At 36.3% G+C, this 20,695-nt stretch overlaps 1 protein-coding gene across 1 annotated transcript; it reads right to left on the minus strand.

Moving 5' to 3' along the window:
• Nucleotides 1-3,199: 3,199 nt before the first annotated feature.
• Nucleotides 3,200-4,213, minus strand: LOC114225886 (olfactory receptor 9K2-like). Its single transcript, XM_028125732.1, has one exon. The coding sequence runs from the start codon at nucleotides 4,160-4,162 to the stop codon at nucleotides 3,200-3,202; it is 963 nt and encodes a 320-aa protein (XP_027981533.1). The 5' UTR covers nucleotides 4,163-4,213.
• Nucleotides 4,214-20,695: the final 16,482 nt, after the last annotated feature.

Raw genomic sequence — 20,695 nt, forward strand, 5'->3', positions numbered from 1 at the left:
TCTTTTTTTTTAAAATCTTCTTTCTTTTTTCAAACAACTTATCAATTCCTTTTATAAAATCTTTTATAATTTTCATCTTTACAGTCATCATCCATCCCTTCATTGTATCAACCCTTATTTTGTACATATATAAGTCTTTCTTTCTTTAAAATTTTAGGAAGCACTTTCTTCTAACAGACCAAAATACACCCAAAATCTAGTGTGTGGCACTGATCTATGCACTAGCCTGATCATATTTGATCATATTCTGTTTTTTTTGTTGTTGTTGTTTTTATCTTTTTCTGTTTCTTTTCTTTTCTCTTTCTTTCCCTTTCTTTTCCCTTGGTTTCAGGTCTTTTCTGATTTGTTTAGAATATTTTTGCTGGGGACGTTGTTAACCGGTTAGCATTTTGTTCTCTCATTCATCTATTCTCCTCTGCACAAAATGACAAAACGAAAAAAATTACCTCAGCAAAAAGAACAAGAGGTAGTACCGTCTGCCAGGGACCTACTCAATACGGACATTAGTACGATGTCGGACCTAGAGTTCAGAATCATGACTTTAAAGACACTAGCTGGGCTTGAAAAAAGCATGGAAGTTATTAGAGAAACCCTTCCTGGAGAAATAAAAGAACTAAAATCTAACCAAGTCGAAATCAAAAAGGCTATTGATGAGGTGCAATCAAAAATGGGGGCACTAACTGCTAGGATAAATGAGGCAGAAGAGAGAATCAGTGATATAAAAGACCAAATGATGGAAAATAAAGAGGCTGAGAAAAAGAGAGATAAACAACTACAGGATCACGAGGGCAGAATTCGAGAGATAAGCGATACGATAAGACGAAACAACATTAGAATAATTGGAATCCCAGAGGAAGAAGAAAGAGAGAGAGGGGCAGAAGGTATATTGGAGCAAATTATAGCAGAGAAGTTCCCTAATGTGGGGAAAGAAACAGGCATCAAAATCCAGGAGGCACAGAGAACCCCTCTCAAAATCAATAATAATAGGTCAACACCCCGACATCTAATAGTAAAACTTACAAGTCTCAGAGACAAAGAGAAAATCTTGAAAGCAGCCCAGGGGGAAGAGATATGTAACCTACAATGGTAGAAACATTAGACTGGCAACAGACGTATCCACAGAGACCTGGCAGGCCAGAAGGACTGGCATGATCTATTCAGAGCACCAAATGAGAAAAATATGCAGCCAAGAATACTATATCCAGCTAGGCTGTCATTGAAAATAGAAGGAGAGATCAAAAGCTTCCAGGACAAACAAAAACTAAAGAAATTTGCAAACACGAAACCAGCCCTCCAAGAAATATTGAAAGGGGTCCTCTAAGCAAAGAGAGAGCCTAAAAGCAGCATAGACCAGAAAGGAACACAGACAATATACAATAACAGTCACCTTAGAAGCAATACAATGGCACTAAATTCATACCTTTCAATAGTGACCCTGAATGTAAATGGGCTAATGCCCCAATTAAAAGACACAGGCTATCAGATGGGATTAAAAAACAAGACCCATCAATATGCTGTCTGCAAGAGACTCATTTTAGACCCAAAGACACCCCCAGATTGAAAGTGAGGGGGTGGAAAACCATTTACCATGCTAATGGACACCAAAAGAAAGCTGGGGTGGCAATCCTTATATCAGATAAATTAGATTTTAAACCACAGACCAGAATAAGAGATGAGGAAGGACACTCTATCCTACTTAAGGGGTCTATCCAACAAGAAGATCTAACAATTGTAAATATCTATGCCCCTACCATGGGAGCAGCCAATTATATAAGCCCATTAATAACAAAAGCAAACAATACAATAATACAACAATACAATAATAGTGGGGGACTTTAACACCCCCTCACTGAAATGGACAGATCATCTCAGCAAAAGATCAACAAGGAAATAAAGACTTTAAATGAAACACTGGACCAAATGGAGTTCACATATTCAGAACATTCCATCCCAAAGCAACGGAATACACATTCTTCTCTAGTGCCCATGGAACATTCTTCAGAATAGATCATATCCTAGGTCACAAGTCAGGTCTCAACTGGTACCAAAAGATTGGGATTATTCCCTGCATATTTTCAGACCACATGCTTTGAACCTAGAACTCAATCACAAGAGGAAAGTCGGAAAGAACTCAAATACATGGAGGCTAAAGAGCATCCTACTAAAGAATGAATGGGTTAACCAGGAAATTAAAGAAGAATTTAAAAAATTCATGGAAACCAATGAAAATGAAAACACGACTGTTCCAAATCTTTGGGATACAGCAAAGGCAATCTTAAGAGGAAAGTATATAGCAACACAAGCCTTTCTCAAGAACCAAAAAGGTCTCAAATACACAACCTAACCCTACACCTAAAGGAGCTAGAGAAAAAACAGCATATATAACAAAAAATGAATTCTCTTTATTTTTGGTTCATTTTCATTACAGTTTTCTTGTGAAAAGGGAGGATTTGCAAGAATAACTGATCTAAGGGCTCCTGGGTGGCTCAGTTGGTTAAGCGACGGCCTTTGGCTCAGGTCATGATCCTGGAGTCCTGGAATCGAGTCCTGCATTGGGCTCCCTGCTCAGCAGGGAGTCTGCTTCTCCTTCTGACCCTCCCCATCCCTCGTGCTCTCTCTCTCTCATTCTCTCTCTCAAATAAATAAAAATCTTTAAAAAAAGAATAATTGATCTAATCCAGAGAAACCATTAAATAAGTGTGTCAATCTTTTAGCCTCTGGATAATTGAGCAACTCACAGGTCACCCTTAAGACTCTGTATGCTCTAGAGTATCTGTTTCTCTCAACGAATACTCAAAAAGATTTCTTCAGTAAACCTGATATTTTGTTCTGTCTTATTATATCAAATTTTGTTACATCTACCAATTATATACATTATATAACATTTGTTACTGACTCAAGATAAACAACACACCCCAACATCATCCTTAGAGTGCCAGTAGCAAACTTGGAATATATTTTCCCTAAAATCAAATTACATGACAATCATGATCTTTATCCAAATGAAGTTGAAGTACAGAGAAAGCCATTCCACTACAAAATCAACAGTCAGGAAAAAATATCATCCAAATGTATTTTTCAGCTGTAAGTACATGGGATTCAAATAAATAAACTTTCCAAAATTAAATATTTCAAAATCTTTGGGTGTATTCTTTGCATTGATGCCTTCCCAAATTGTCATAATGTCCAGGCCTTTCAGTTATATCACTGTTAATATAGAATTAAATAAAAATATTTTCTTCCCCAGGATCTTTCTCAGAGCTTCTTTGACATCTTTGTTTCTCAGGGAGTAAATCAAGGGATTCAACATGGGAGTGACTAAGGTGTAACATAAGGAAGCCACTTTACTCAGCTCAGGAAATCTGTCAGGGATGAAATACATAAAAATGATGGCACCATACAGTACACTCACGACTCCGAGGTGAGAGCTGCAAGTGGAGAAGGCTTTCTTACGTCCCTCAGTGGATCTTATCTTTAGAACTGTGGACACAATATACATATAGGACACAATAATGACAATTATGGTAGGCAAAATAATAATGCTGCATAAGAAAAAGGAAACTATCTTATGAAAGTAGAGATCAGAGCAAGAAATCCTTTGAAGTGGACGGTAATCGCAGTAAAAGTGGTCAATGGCTCGGGAAGCACAAAAGGACAAAGTAAATGTCACGCTGGTCAAAAGAATCGAGCTGACACAGCCACAAAAATAGGAACCAGCCACCAACTGACTGCAGAGACGAGTTGACATCTGGACAAAGTAGAGGAGTGGGTTGCAGATGGCAATGAAGCGGTCATAAGCCATGGCCGCCAAGAGAAATCCCTCAGCCACAATGAACAAGGCAAAAAGAAACAGCTGGGTCACACAACCTGCAAAGGAGATGGACTTGCTCTCAGACCAGAAGTTGATCATAGCCTTGGGTGCAATAACAGAAGAATAGAAGAGATCAATGAAGGAGAGGTTGCCTAGGAAGAAATACATTGGTGTGTTCAGCCGCGGATCAGTCATAATAATGGTCATCATCCCAACATTCCCTAGAAGGATCATGGCATACACAAGCAGAAACAGCAGGAAGAGGAGAATGTGGAGTTCTGGGTGGACCTTGAAGCCCACAAGAATGAAGTCAGTCACTTCTGAGTGATTCCTTGTCCCCCTGCCATCCATGGCAGAAACCTGCTCAGAGACACAAGGTAAAATAAGCAAATGAAATCTGGGCTTTGTTTATAGTGGCATAAATAATTTTTTAATGTAAATAAATTATTTACATCTTAAATATTGCCTATAAAACAATTTTAATATCTTGAAGAATCAGAAACTTGGATTAGATAATACTAGGTCCATGAGATGGTTATTCTATGAAGCAGTGAAAGAAGTTAATGGGTTACTGTATTTAAATCATAATTTTGGGGTGCCTGTGGCTCAGTTGGTTAAGCGATGGCCTTCACTTAGTGTCAGAAGTGACACTAAGCGACTGAACCACCCACTGTGCCTGGGTGGCTCAGTCAGTTAAGTGTCTGCCTTTAACTCAGGTCATGATCCCAGGATCCTAGAAGCCCCTCATTGGGCTCTGCTCAGTGGGGAGCCTGCTTCTTCCTCTTCCTCTGCTCTCCCCCCTAAATAAATAAATAAAATCTTGAAAAAAATAAAAATAATAACTTTGCTGAATATTTACCAAGAAAGTAACATAATATATTGTCTAATTTTAGTCACATTTTGAATTTCGATTCCTAATATATTTGTAGTTAAATAATTATCTTTAGTGAAAATAAGAGTATTATATATAACCTAAAATATGAGGAATACATATCATCAGTATGATAGTGCTGTAGCCATTATGATTGACTGTGAGTGTTTGAATCATTAAATGGACAGTAACAAATATATTAAGAAATATTTTTACCTTTTTATACCTCCATCTATTTGGTTTCCATTATTACACTGTAATCTTTGAAAATATAATAAAAAATGAGAAGTTATTGTTAGGTTAAAATTAATAATATCAAAACAATCACTAAGCCATATAACATTTTCTAAAGTTCTTCCCAAATATATGTTCATCTTCTCAGGCCAAGGCTATGCCCCCTAAATAAATGCATTGTTATTGCTTCATTATATGTATTTTATTTCCATTAGTAGTTATGTAGTTTAATATATTCCATATTCAGTTAGTGTTTTTTTTTGAAGCAGAGATAGAAGCTGATGAACATTCCAATCCTTACATGACAATGAATGACTTTTTATCAAAGCTGCATCATTTCGAGGGCTCTCACTCTTTAGTCAGGGCAAGTAAACTTAAAGAATATGTATATAAAGTAGAGTTGTTTTCTTGAATTCTATTATGCCTTATATATCTTAAAGTAAGGATAATGGGAAAACCATGGATATTTAAGGACAACTTTGGGTCTCCAGAGTCCATGATCACTTGGTAGAGTATCAGCAGTGATTGTGATGGTCTTACTCATTTTACTTCTGACACTTTTCTCCAGAAGTTTTCAACACTGAGGTTTTGTTCATCCACTGTGATGGATTCCACTGGGAGAGGAGTAATCATAAAGTCAATTATGGAGACATAAGTGCAAGCTCAAGGTCTGTTGTCCATGAGGACTGCAGTAACTTCAGAAATAAACAAATAACCTAATAATAGTCCAAAGACAAAAAACTTTCCCTCTCTGGTTGTGTGTATCCTTTGGGAAATTTCTCTGGACTTTCTTTATTGATAAAGAAAAACTTTCTGGTAATTATCATAGCATAGATATTGGTAGGCAAAAAGAAACAGCTTTAAACACTAGTGATATATGAGATAAGTTTTAAATGAATGAATATATTAAATCATGTAATAAATTACATTTGTTATGCTTTAAAAAAGATAGAAATTAACTCCAAATTATGAGTTACCTGTATTTCCTGATGTAAAAATATTTTATGATATGACAAATGCCCTCTAAGTGACAAAGTCAGATAATGTTTTGCTAATTCTATGCTTTCTTATGTTTAAATACTAAATAGAAAATATAATGGAAGAAATTATAATATTCAAAAAATCATTTAAAAATTTTTAATAAGAATATTTATGAAAGATCATGATCTGTATTTAAAAATCCTCAATAACTATGTGTGACTAAAAGACTACAGTAAAACCAGAGACATAATGCTCTATTTAATGAAACTAATATTATAAGGATGCCATTTTCCTCTAAATATATCCATAACTTAATTGTATTCTAGTTTTAGAAAATCTCTTTTTTAATTAAAAATTATTTCTAGAACTTATATGGGTTTTTAAAAATTGGTAAATAGCCAAGTATATGGATCCAGAGTTTTTCCTTATTATAATGCAGTATTAGTAAAAACTTGGTAAGTGCAGGAGGAGTAAACAGTTTAGGTATTTTAAATAGGAAAATACTAATCAAGGTGAATTGAGGCCTATCAAATTTGGAAAGGCTGGAGGAACTTCTGGGTGACACTCATAATGACCCTTATGGCAATATAGTAAAATTCACAGAGATAGGCTACCAGTAGATACAATTAAAAATACAACATCTTAACTGGGGTCCAGGGACCAGATACATGGAAGCAAAAAGATGTCACTCCTTCCTCATCCATCAAAATAGCTTCTTTAGGAGGTTGGGGATCAACAATGCTGCAGAATATAGCCCACATGTTTGCACAACCTTCCTAAGATGATATTTCCTTGATAGAAAATGTCAAAAGGAACAGAAAATTGAGGCCCAACTCACTATGCCCTTTCAAATTCTGAGTTTGTGTAGATCTCATCGGTAGAGCAAAATTTGTGCCAAGAACCCTAGTAGCAGGAGACCTTTGAACTTTCCAACAGCTCCAATTAGAAAGCACATGGGGTAGAGCTTGGCCAGCCAATCTGTAAATTGTACCAGAATCCAATATATTTTTTGTTATCCTTAAACATCCCACAATGGCATTAGCGATAAAAATATTCTAGTGCTTAAAATACATAAGAACACTTACTGTCATTCACAATAGATGGGACATAAACCCTCAACAGATTCAAAGATTGAAATCATTCAGTGTATGTTCTTTGATAATGGTCAGCTTAATAGAGAAATCTATAATAATTAAATAACTAATTGAGAAAACTCTATGGGCATGAACATTAAAAATACTTCCAAAAACTCAATGGATCGAAAAGAAATCAAATTAAATGTTGGCTTAGTTTGAACTACATAATAAATTACATCTAAACTTCTGCAATACAGAAAAATTAGTACTTAGAGGGATATATACAAAGCATTATAGGTAAATATTATAGACAAGTAAAACAGGAACATCTACATTAATCTTCTATTTTAATATAGTGAAATAGAAAGCTGCAAGTTAAAACAAAAAAAATAAAAGTAAATAATATACCTAAAAATTCATGAAAAAGAAAAAATATGGATAATATGGGATATTCACATGGTTTAACATTTTTTTTCTACTGGACATTCCAGTATGTTTTATTAAGTTTTTAATTTTAATTCCAGTATAGTTAACATACAGTGTTTTATTAGTTTCAGGTGTACAATATTGTGATTCCTCCATTGTTTACCTTACTCAATGCTTATCATGACTACTGTATTCTTTAATCCCTACCCTTATTTCCCCCATCCCCCCACCCACCTCCCCTCTGGCAAACATCAGTTTGTTCTCTATAGTTATGAGTCTGTTTCTTGGTTTGTCTCTCTCTTTTTTCCTTTGCTCATTAGTTTTGTTTCTTAAGTTCCACATATGAGTGAAATCATAGGGTATTTGTCTTTCTCTGACTGACTGACTTCACTTAGCATTATACTCTCTAGCTCCAACCATGTCATTGCAAATGGCAAGATTTCATTCTTTTTGAAATGGCTGAGTAATATTCCATTGTATATATAGACCACATCTTCTTCATCCACTCATCTATTGATGGACACGGGCTACTACCATAATTTGGCTATTGTAAATAATGCTGCAATCAACATAGGGGTGCATGTATCCCTTTGAACTAGTGTTTTTGTATATTTTGGGTAAATACCCAGTTGTGCAATTACTGGATTATAGTTCTATTTTCAACTTTTTGAGGAACCTCCGTACTGTTTTTCACAGTGGTTACACCAGTTTGCATTCCCACCAACAGTGCATGAGGGTTCCTTTTTTCCCACATCTTCATCAGCACTTGTTTCTTGCTTTTGATTTTAGCCATTCTGACAGGTGTGAGGTGATCACATAGCTTAACATTGATGCTTGGAAAGACTAGTAAGATGTATAAAACCCTAGGCAGTATAACAGTTGAAAAACAGCAAAATTAAATAACAAGTATCAGGAATGAAAAGGGGATAGCACTACAGATACTCCTGGTATTTAAAAAATATGTACAGTTGACCCTTAAGCAATCTGGGTTTGAACTGCATGGGTCCACTTCAATGCAGATTTTTTTCAATAAATACAGTGCTGTAAATGTACTGTCTCTTCCTTATGATTTTCTTAATAATGTTTTCTTTTTTCTAGCTTTCTTTAATAAGAAAACAGCATATAATACATATAACAGACAAAATATATGTTAATAAACTATATTATCAGTAAGGCTTCTGATCAACAGCAGGCTATTAGTAGTTACATTTTTAGGGAATCAAAAGTTATATGCAGATTTTCAACTACATGAGAGTTCTATGTTCCTAACCCCTGCTCAGGGGTTCAACTGTATAATAAACAATATTTTTACCAAAAATTGAGGATTTTTTAAAATAAAAATATTTTAAATAGATCAAGAGGACATATAAAGAAAAATTACAAATTTTAAAGTATCTACTATAGAAATTAAATTTTAATAATAATCTTCCCCTGAAGAAAGATTCTTTTCTAATTCACTTTACTAATGTTTACTATCAAATTTTAAGAAAGAAACAAGATTGGGGAGCCTGGATGGCTCAGTTGGTTAAGTGTCCAACTCTTGATTTCTGCTCAGGTCCTGAGCTCAGGGTCTTGAGATTGAGTCCCATGTAGGGCTCCATGCTCAGTGGGGAATCTGCTTAAGATTCTCACTCACCCTCTCTCTCTGCTCCTCCCCCACTTACGTGCATGCTCTCTCTTACTATCTCTCTCTAAAATAAATAAATAAATCTTGAAAAAAAGAAAGAAACAAGATCATTCTTACATAAACAAGAATCATCATAAAGGCAATATTTCCTAGCTATATTTATGAGTCTGTCACATCTCATGTAGAAATTAAAATAAAAATTACAGGTAAATCAATCTCATAAATTTAACTTCAAAAGTTTTAAGCAGAATATTAAAAAAATAAAATATGTCAATATATAAAGAATAACAAAATCTTACTGAAATATGTCAATATATAAAGAATAACAAAATCTTACTGAAATACTTGGATACTGTATAAAATACATATTTACATAAATGTAAATGTCATTTAATATTTTAAAAATAATGAATTTAAGATGTTTCCATATTTACTCATGAAAGAACAACACCTACAAGGTTTGCCTTGTGTGACAAAAAAACTAAACTCTGGAGAAAAGATAGGAACCAACTATTTTCAGAGATTGTACAATAAGCAGTGAATGACTGTAATTCTTGAGAAAAGGAAACAAATCAGGAGGAAAAGATTTTAAACTTGAATACATAGCAATAGAAATAAACCAAACCTAAGATTGAGTTAAAAAGGAAAAATAATGAACAGGCGTTCAGTGACAACTGAGAAAATATTACCTATGTAACTGGAAGAAGAGGAGCCAGCTAATTGAATATAATTAAAAAAAGAAGAAGAAGAAGAAAGAAAAACAAAGAAAAAATATTTACAGGCAAGGGGGGAAGAAGAGGGGCCAGAAAAATAATGTAAATTATAATGGGCAAAATTTTTTCATATTTGATGACAAATTTAACCACACAGATGCAAGAAAATGGGCAAAATCCCAAGCAGAATAGACAGAGAGAAAAACCAAATGAAGCACATCAGAATAAAATTCTGAAGATGAGAGAAAAAGGGACATTGTCAAAGTAGCAAGAGGGGGAAGAGACATTACACACAAATGAATCAAAGTTAAAGCATACACTTGTTTTCAGAAACAATTCAAACCAGAGAAAATGGAACGTCTTTAAGGTGCTTAAAGATGGGAGGAGGGGAGACCAAATCAACATGCATGTGCAGGAAACACAGGCTCCAGAATTGAAGGCAAAACAAGGAACTTTTCAGATAAAGGAAAACTATGAGAATGTCTTATGCCCAATTTGTGCCATAAGAAATACCCAAGAAAGTTGTCCTAGCTAAAGGGAAATATCATCAGGAAAACTAGGAAGGATCTCTAGGATCCTGGAGATGCTGTTTTCCCTCTAATGGCAGTTCTAGGATGTGTGAAAAGAGGGAGTTTCTTTCAGTATGATCCTTGGCGGTTTCTCTTTTTGGTTCTAGCACAGCTGGCCAAACCCCACCATGGTTCTCACTCTTGAAGCAATTCCTGGGCTTCTGGGATCTTTTATACCACCTCTTCTCATGCTTTGAAATCAGAGATGGAGGTATGGCTGCCTGCTGTGGCCAGTCTCTGTGTTATTTCAAAATCTCCCTTTTTCCCCCAACTCTTCAACTGACTGTTTAGATTATTCTCTGTATAAAGTTTTCTTCTAATGCAAGCATGATATATTAACAGTAGAGATAAGAAATGAGCTTCTAAAAGTAAGGGTTGTTATCCACTCATATGAAAAATAGTGAATTTCTCTCTGTAGGTCATGAAATTAAAAAAAGAATCAAGTAGTTCTCATCCAAATGTATTTTCAAAATTATTTTGTTCAGTAAGTAGAAGGTTAGTTCTTAAGTCCTCCACACAACATTTCTACCTTTCTAAAGGTCTGGTGAGTTTCTTTTTTTTTTTTAATTTTATTTTATTATGTTATGTTAGTCACCATACAATACATTATTAGTTTTTGATGTAGTGATCCACGATTCATTGTTTTCGTATAACACCCAGTGCTCCATGCAGTACGTGCTCTCCTTAATACCCATCACTGGGCTAACCCACCCCTCTCCCCTCTAAAGCCCTCAGATTGTTTCTCAGAGTCCCTAGTCTCTTATGGTTCATCTCTCCCTCCGATTCCCCCCCCCCATTTTTCCCCTCCTTCTCCTAATGTCCTCCATGCTATTCCTCATGTTCCACAAATAAGTGAAACCATGTGATAATTGACTTTCTCTGCTTGACTTATTTCACTTAGCATACTCTCCTCCAGTCCCATCCATGTTGATGTAAAAGTTGGGTATTCATCCTTTCTGATGGCTGAGTAAGGGAGCAGCCATCTACACAAGCCAACTGTTAACCAAAATAAAGAGTCATATTGATAAAAATACATTAATTGTAAGAGACTTCAATACTCCAGTCTCAGCAGTAGACAGATCATCTAAGCAGAAAATCAACAAAGAAACAAGAGCTTTGAATGACACACTGGACCAGATGGACCTCATAGATATATACAGAACATTCCACCCTAAAACAACAGAATACTCATTCTTCTCTAATGCACATGGACTTTCTCCAGAATAGACCACATACTGGGTCACAAATCAGGTCTCAACCGATACCAAAAGATTGAGATTATTCCCTGCATGTTCTCAGAGCATAATGCTTTAAAACTGGTATTCAATTACAAGAAAAAATTTGGAAGAAATTCAAACACTTGGAAGCTAAAGACCTCTTTGCTCAAGAATGTTTGGGTTAACCAGGAAATCAAAGAAGAACTTAAACAATTCATGGAAACCAATGAGAAAGAAAACACATTGGTCCAAAACCTATGGGATACTGCAAAGGTGGTCCTAAGGGGGAAATACATAGTCATCCAAGCCTCACTCAAAAAAAAAAAAGAAAAATCCCGAATTCACCAACTAACTCTACACCTTAAAGAACTAGAGCAAAAGCTACAAATAATGCCTAAGCCATGTATTAGAAGAGAAATAATGGAGATTAGAGCAGAGATCAATGAATTAGAAACCAGAAACACAGTAGATCAGATCAAGGAAACTAGAAGCTGGTTCTCTGAAAGAATTAATAAGATCAATAAACCACTGGCCAGACTTATCCAAAAGAAAAGAGAAAGGACCCAAATTAATAAAATTATGAATGAAAGGGGAGAGATCATGGTCTGGTGAGTTTCTAATGAATCATTTCTTCTCTCACTTTTCTTTTGCATTCTGATACAAAGTACATTACTGGTGAGAAAGACTTTAGTCCCCCATTAATTCTTGCAGAGGGAATGCACAGCACTCTGGTTTCCCTCCTCATGAGAGAATTTCTCTCAGGCCCCATCCCAGGTGTGGTCATTGATTTAATCAGTCAAAAAGTACAGTAAACCAAAAAAAAAAGAAAGAAAGAAAAAAAAAACGGAAAGAGAGAGACAAACTACAATTGTTGCTAGTTGGTACTTCTTCATCTTAGCAGTTGGAGTCTGATCTGACCAGGGAAGAGATGCAATCTATGTTGCAGGAAGATTTCCTGTTAAACAAAGGTGCGCTTCTTTTCATACTCTTGTTTCTTCATGAATGTACTAGATTTCATATAGAAGGTTTATAAGGTAAGAATTGGGTTTATTCTTGAGACTATCTTTTATATGTAATTCATTTATTCTCAACACTCCTTTTTTAGATCGTTTCAGTTACATCTTTCTTTTTCAAAAAATTTTTTGCAACCAGAAACTTGTTTATGTACAAATATGAATTAAGGAATACATGCATTTTTGTTGTTGATAGGCCCTACTGGTGGCTATTTTGGCCATTTCTCTGCCTCTTAAAATCAGTCAACATTTCTGTTAACATTTAATGTATTAAAGAAAATAGATGTCATAGACACTGGACCAAACTGACTCTAATATACTTGCATAGTCCCAACCTGTCTTAAGAGAATGTCAAAATTAGTGAAGCCATAGCAATGACAACAGAAACTACAAGAGACATTATGAGACATTGTAAAATTTATATCATACATAATTTTATTATGATAAAATTTATATATACAGAATTATAAATTTTTATAATCATAAAATTATAAAAGACTCTCCATTGCATGTGAATTTTTGACTTACCATAGGCCAGTTTTCTTTTATATTTTATGTTAGATTATTATTATTATTATTGTCACTTTTTAAAGGTTTTATTTATTTATTTGACAGAGAGAGACACAGCGAGAGAGGGAACACCAGCAGGGGGAGTAGGAGAGGAAGCGGGCTTCCTGCTGAGCAGGGAGCCCGATGCGGGGCTCCATCCCAGGACCCTGGGATCATGACCTGAGTCGAAGGCAGACACTTAACGACTGAGCCACCCAGGCGCCCCCAATACACATTTGTTGAGCACTTAGTACGTGCCAGGCACTGTATATGCTAAGTATTGGGATTTTTTTTGACAGAGAGAGACACAGCGAGAGAGGGAACACCAGCAGGGGGAGTGGGAGAGGGAGAAGCAGGCTTCCCGTGGAGGCATACAGCTTAGTGACCTGACAAGTTCATACATTATGCCATGTTCTCCACAAGTATAGCTACCCAGCTATTACAATATCATTGACCGTATTCCTTGTGCTGTGCTTTTTAGTCCCATGACTTACCACTCTATACCTGAAGGCCTATATCTCCCTCTCCCCTTCACCCATTTTGCCCAAACTTTTGCCCTCTTCCTCTCTGGCAACCATCATTTTGTTCTGTGTATTTATGTATCTGATTCTGCTTTTTGTTTGTTTATTCAGTTGTTTTTTTTTTAGATTCCATTAATGAGTGGAATTATATGGTATTTGTCTTTCTCAGACTGCCTTATTACACTTAGCATGATACCCTTCAGGGTATTATGATAGATTATTGAATAGTAAACCACTATGCTTCTTAATTTCATGACTCTAAATAAGCCTTTTAAATCTGTTTTTGTTTCAGTTTCCCCATTCATATATTATAATTAAATTTAGGTTCTTTCTCTATCTCTCTACTATATCTCACTGCAGACATTTAATGACCATAATAGTATAAGCCTAAAATAAACACAATGCAAGCCTATTTAAATGCACATGTCTTGCTTTTTTTTAAAACCTATGCCCATCTTTATTTATTTTTTTTAATTTTTTATTGTTATGTTAATCACCATATATTACATCATTAGTTTTTGATGTAGTGTTCCATGATTCATTGTTTGTGCATAACACCCAGTGCTCCATCTATGCCCATCTTTAAATTGTCTTGTGTGTCTTCTTTATATACACAGATCATTGTATTTCTGATAAGATTTGTTTATTTCTGGAAAGACAGAAAAATCTCTGTCCATTATCTCAGAATTCTCCATCTGCATTCCAATCTGCAAAATCCAAAAGAACAAAAAAAGGGAAAGAAAGAAGGAATAAAGGCAAGAGGAAAGGAAGGGAAACAATAAAAGTGTGATTTTTTGTATTTCAGAAATGTAAGCAAGAATCATTTCTGTTTTGAATGGCTAAAATTAACAAGTCAGGAAATGACAGATGTTGGCGGGGATGTGGAGAAAGGGGAACCCTCCTACACTGTTCATGGGAAGGCAAGCTGGTGCAGCCATTCTGGAAAACAGTACGGAGGTTCCTCAAAAAGTTGAAAATTGAGCACCATATGATCCAGCAATTGCACTGCTGGGTATTTACCCAAAGATACAAATTTAGGGATTCAGAAGGGGTACGTGCACCCCGATGTTTACAGCAGCAAGGTCCACAATAGCCAAACTGTGGAAAGAGCCAAGATGTCCATTGACAGATGAATGGATAAAGAAGAAGTGGTATATATACAATGGAATATTATGCAGCCATCAAAAGGAATGAGATCTTGCCATTCACAACGACGTGGATGGAACTGGAGGGTGTTATGCTGAGTGAAATAAGTCAATCAGAGAAAGACATGTATCATATGACCTCACTGATATGAGGAATTCCTAACTTCAGGAAACAAACTGAGGGTTCCTGGAGTGGACGGGGTGGGAGGGATGGGGTGGCTGGGTGATAGACATTGGGGAGGGTATGTGCTATGGTGAGTGCTGTGAATTGTGTAAGACTGTTGAATCACAGACCTGTACCTCTGAAACAAATACTACATTATATGTTAAAAAAAAAAAGAAGATAGCAGGAGAGGCTGAAGATTACATTAGACATCTCAAATACTCTTATTTATGATGATTCATCTTCCCTGATTACAAGTTTTTGGACATGTATATATATTGGTCATCCTGTAACTTTATATGCTGCATTTGGTCTTTAAATGTGTGGAGGAATAGGAATAGCATGGAGGACATTAGGAGAAGAAAGGGAAAGAAGAGGGGGGAGGAAATAGGAGGGGGAGACAACCATGAGAGACTATGGACTCCAAGAAACAAACTGAGGGTTCTAGAGGGGAAGGGGGTGGGGGGATGGGTTCGCCTGGTGATGGGTATTAAAGAGGGCACATTCTGCATGGAGCACTGCGTGTTATGCACAAACAATGAATCATGGAACACTACATCAAAAAACTAATGATGTATTGTATGGTGACTAACATAACATAATAAAATAAATAAATAAATAAAAGATAAATAAATAAAACGTAAATCCTATGTAAGTAGATACTGAAATGTCTATTAATAAATGAAAATCATAAGTTGATTTCACCAGTGAAAAAAATAAATGATATGTATTGTTAACGTTTACTTAATGTTTAGTGTAACGATGCAGAACTTTGGTGAGAGCATTTATAATAATATTTTCTATTGCTGGAATGCTAACATTCTCTGACTCCGATAGTTACAAATCATAATTAAGCACTGTTTTGAAACTTCATTAATACAAGTTAAAATGACTACAATTAAGCATCTATGGACAAGCACCCAGAGCTTGTTTCATTGTCTTTCCTTAGGACAGTTTCAACTTCTTATTATGAGATTTAAATTGTTATGGTGACTGGAGAAGCTGAATTGATATTGTAAAATATAATGTTGAACTGATATTGGACTATTATTCTTACTCTTTTGTGTTGAATGTGAGATATCACTTTGCCCAGTCCCCTGAAACAGTGTAGGTCATAAAATCAATAAAAATTTGGAGTGTGTGTAAGCTATTACTCTGGAGATCTCAGTGAGGACAAAGCTACTTACTTGTGAAGCCTGGAAAGGGAGGGGAAGAAGGAAAAGAGATGGGATAAGAAAGAAGCAATGGGTCCTGGAAGTGAAAACTGGAAAAAAGGAATACATTTCAAAGTAATTTCCTTTTTTTCCAAAGATTTTTATTTATTTATTGAGAGAGAGAGAATGGTAGAGAGAGAGCATGAGAGGGCAGAAGGTCAGAGGGAGAAGCAGACTCCCTGCCGAGCAGGGAGCCCGATGCGGGACTCGATCCCGGGACTCCAGGATCATGACCTGAGCCGAAGGCAGTCGCTTAACCAACTGAGCCACCCAGGCGCCCCAAAGTAATTTCTTAATTATTATCATTTTGTAAAGAAAAAAACACAAAAAACTCCAAAACTTTAAACAAAGACTGATTTTCCTATTTGTTCATTTTACGAAATATGGATTTTAGATTTTTGAAATAATTTCTTCTTCCCTTATCAACATTTAAAAAAATCACCATTTATTCACATTGTTTGGCACCGGGACAACTGGCATCAGTTTCAACTGAATGTCTTGTACTTAGGTGTTTTTTGTGGCAACTTACATAAATTAACTTTGGATGACTTAGGCAAGAACTAAATAATTAGCCATAAATTTTGTTTGGCTCTGGCTGCACATCCACAGTTGTGAGGCTGGAGAAGATTAGTTGTTAGTCAGCATTCCAGAAAATCAGAAAGTGAGAAATAGACAAAGAATTTCTAAATAGGATCCAAAATTGTCTAATGCCACGCTATTGGAAATACTTCACAAAAGTTCAGCTCTTTGTCTCTCTGTTGGTTAGTTCTGAGACAGGATCTAAATATTCTTAAAAGTCAAAAAAATGCTTGGGTATATACTTTTCTTCAGTGTTTGGTCACCCAAAAATTAGTTACTGAAATATATTTTTTAGTTTTTTTATTGTTATGTTAATCACCATATATTACATTATTATTTTTTGATGGTGTTCCATGATTAATTGTTTGTGCATAACACCCGGTCCTCCATGCAGAATGTGCCCTCTTTAATACCCATCACCAGGCTAACCCATCCCCCTCCCCTCCTCCCCTCCAGAACCCTCAGTTTGTTTTTCAGAGTCCATCGACTCTCATGGTTCGTCTCCCCCTCTGACATACTCCCCTTCATTCTTTCCCTCCTGCTATCTTCTTTTTCTTTTTTCTTAACATATGTTGCATTATTTGTTTCAGAAGTACAGATCTGTGATTCAACAGTCTTGCACAAGTCACAGCGCTCACCATAGCACATAGCCTACCCAATGTCTATCACCCAGCCACCCCATCCCTCCCACCCCCCACCACTCCAGCAATCCTCAGTTTGTTTCCTGAGATTAAGAATTCCTCATATCAGTGAGGTCATATGATACATGTCTTACTCTGGTTGACTTATTTCACTCAGCATAACACCCTCCAGTTCCATCCATGTCATGGCAAATGGCAAGATCTCATTCCTTTTGATGGCTGCATAATATTCCATTGTGTATATATACCACCTCTTCTTTATCCATTCATCTGTCGATGGACATCTTGGCTCTTTCCACAGTTTGGCTATTGTGGACATTGCTGCTATAAACAATGCGGTGCACGTACCCCTTCGGATCCCTACATTTGTATCTTTGGGGTAAATACCCAGTAGTGCAATTGCTGGATCGTATGGTAGCTCTATTTTCAACTGTTTGAGGAACCTCCATACTGTTTTCCAGAGTGGTTGCACCAGCTAGCATTCCCACCAACAGTGTAGGAGGGTTCCCCTTTCTCCACATTCCCGCCAACATTTGCCCTTTCCTGACTTGTTCATTTTAGCCATGCTGACTGGTGTAAGGTGATAACACATTGAGGTTTTGATTTGGATTTCCCTGATGCTGAGCGATGCTGAGCACTTTTTCATGGGTCTGTTGGCCATTTGGATGTCTTCTTTGGAAAAATGTCTGTTCATGTCTTCTGCCCATTTCTTGATTGGATCATTTGTTCTTTGGGTATTGAGTTTGTTATGTTCTTTATAGATTTTGGATACTAGCCCTTTATCTGATATGTCATTTGCAAATATCTTCTCCCATTCTGTCAGTTGTCTTTTGGTTTTGTGGACTGTTTCTTTTGCTGTGCAAAAGCTTTTTATCTGGATGAAGTCCCAAGAGTTGATTTTTGCTCTTCCTTCCCTTGCCTTTGGCGATGTCTCTAGGAAGAAGTTGCTGCGGCTGAGGTCGAAGAGGTTGCTGCCTGTGTTCTCCTTTAGGATTTTGATGGACTCCTGTCTCACATTGAGGTCTTTCAACCATTTGGAGTCTATTTTTGTGTGTGGTATAAGGAAATGGTCCAGTTTTATTCTTCTGCATGTGGCTGTCCACTTTTCCCAATACCATTTGTTGAACAGACTGTCTTTTTTCCATTGGACATTCTTTCCTGCTTTGTCGAAGATGAGTTGACCAGAGAGTTGAGGGTCCATTTCTGGACTCTCTATTCTGTTCCATTGATCCAAGTGTCTGTTTTTGTGCCAGTACCATACTGTGTTGATGATCATGGCTTTGTAATAAAGCTTGAAGTCTGGAATTGTGATGCCGCCAGCTTTGCTTTTCTTTTTCAACATTCCTCTGGCTATTCGGGGTCTTTTCTGGTTCCATACAAATTTTAGGATTATTTGTTCCATTTCTTTGAAAAAAGTAGATGGTATTTTGATGGGGATAGCATTGAATGTGTAGATTGCTCTAGGTAGCATTGACATCCTCACAATGTTTGTTCTTCCAATCCATGAGCATGGAACGTTTTTCCATTTCTTTGTGTCTTCCTCAATTTCTTTCATGAGTATTTTATAGTTTTCTGAGTACAGATTCTTTGCCTCTTTGGTTAGATTTATTCCTAGGTATCTTATGGTTTTGGGTGCAATTGTAAATGGGATTGACTCCTTAATTTCTCTTTCTTCTGTCTTGTTGGTGGTGAATAGGAATGCCACTGATATCTGTGCATTGATTTTATATCCTCCCACTTTACTGATTTCCTGTATGAATTCTAGCAGTTTTGAGGTGGAGTCTTTTGGGTTTTCCACATAAAGTATCATATCATCTGCAAAGAGTGAGAGTTTGACTTCTTCTTTGCCGATTTGGATGCCTTTGATTTCTTTTTGTTGTCTGATTGCTGTGGCTAGGACTTCTAATACTATGTTGAATAGGAGTGGTGATAGTGGACATCCCTGCCATGTTCCTGACCTTAGTGGGAAAGCTCTCAGTTTTTCCCCATTAAGAATGATATTCACTGTGGGTTTTTCATAGATGGCTTTTAGGATATTGAGGTATGTACCCTCTATCCCTATACTCTGAAGAGTTTTGATCAAGAAAGGATGCTGTACTTTGTCAAATGCTTTTTCTGCATCTATTGAGATGATCATATGGTTCTTGTTCTTTCTTTCATTAATGTATTGTATCACATTGGTTGATATGCAGATGTTGAACCAACCTTGCAGCCCAGGGATAAATCCCACTTGGTCGTGGTGAATAATCCTTTTAATGTACTGTTGGATCCTATTGGCTAGTATTTTGGTGAGAATTTTTGCATCCGTGTTCATCAAGGATATTGGTCTGTAATTCTCCTTTTTCATGGGGTCTTTGTCTGTTTTTGGGATCAAGGTAATGGTGGCCTCATAAAATGAGTTTGGAAGTTTTCCTTCCATTTCTATTTTTTGGAACAGTTTCAGAAGAATAGGTATTAATTCATCTTTAAATGTTTGGTAGAATTCCCCTGGGAAGCCATTTGGCCCTGAGCTTTTGTTTATTGGGAGATTTTTGGTGACTGCTTCAATTTCCTTAGTGGTTATAGGTCTGTTCAGGTTTTCTATTTCTTCCTGGTTCCGTTTTGGTAGTTGGTACATCTCTAGGAATGCATCCATTTCTTCCAGATTATCTCATTTGCCGGCATATAGTTGCTCATAATATGTTCTTTGAGTTGTTTGTATTTCTTTGATGTTCGTTGTGATCTCTCCTTTTTCATTCATGATTTTATTTATTTGGGTCCTTTCTCTTTTCTTTTTGATAAATCTGGCCAGTGGTTTATGAATGTTTTTAATTCTTACAAAGAACCAGTTCCTAGTTTCATTGATCTACTGTTCTTTTGGTTTCTATTTCATTGATTTCTGCTCTGATCTTTATTAATAATTTCTCTTCTCCTGCTGGGTTTAAGCTTTATTTGCTGTTCTTTCTCCAGCTCCATCAGGTGTAGGGTTACGTTGTGTATTTGAGACCTTTCTTCTTTCTTTTTTTTTTTTTAAGATTTTATTTATTTATTTGAGAGAGAGAATGAGAGATAGAGAGCACGAGAAGGAAGAGGGTCAGAGGGAGAAGCAGACTCCCTGCTGAGCAGGGAGCGCGATGTGGGACTTGATCCCGGGACTCCAGGATCATGACCTGAGCTGCTGGCAGTTGCTTAACCAACTGAGCCACCCAGGTGTCCGAGATCTTTCTTGTTTCTTGAGAAAGGCTTGTATTGCTATATACTTTCCTCTCAGGACTGCCTTTGCTGCATCCCAAAGATTTTGAAGAGTTGTGTTTTCATTTTCATTGGTTTCCATGAATTCTTTAAATTCTTCTTTAATTTCCTGGT

Source organism: Eumetopias jubatus, unplaced genomic scaffold, assembly GCF_037043125.1.
Source record: "Eumetopias jubatus isolate StellerSeaLion01/CBP00866 unplaced genomic scaffold, mEumJub1_p1.0 scaffold_8, whole genome shotgun sequence".
NCBI classification, from domain to species: domain Eukaryota; kingdom Metazoa; phylum Chordata; class Mammalia; order Carnivora; family Otariidae; genus Eumetopias; species Eumetopias jubatus.

Coding starts and splice junctions, on each gene's coding strand:
- LOC114225886 (XM_028125732.1), bottom strand. CDS start 4,162: ATGGATGGCAGGGGGACAAGGAATCACTCAGAAGTGACTGACTTCATT.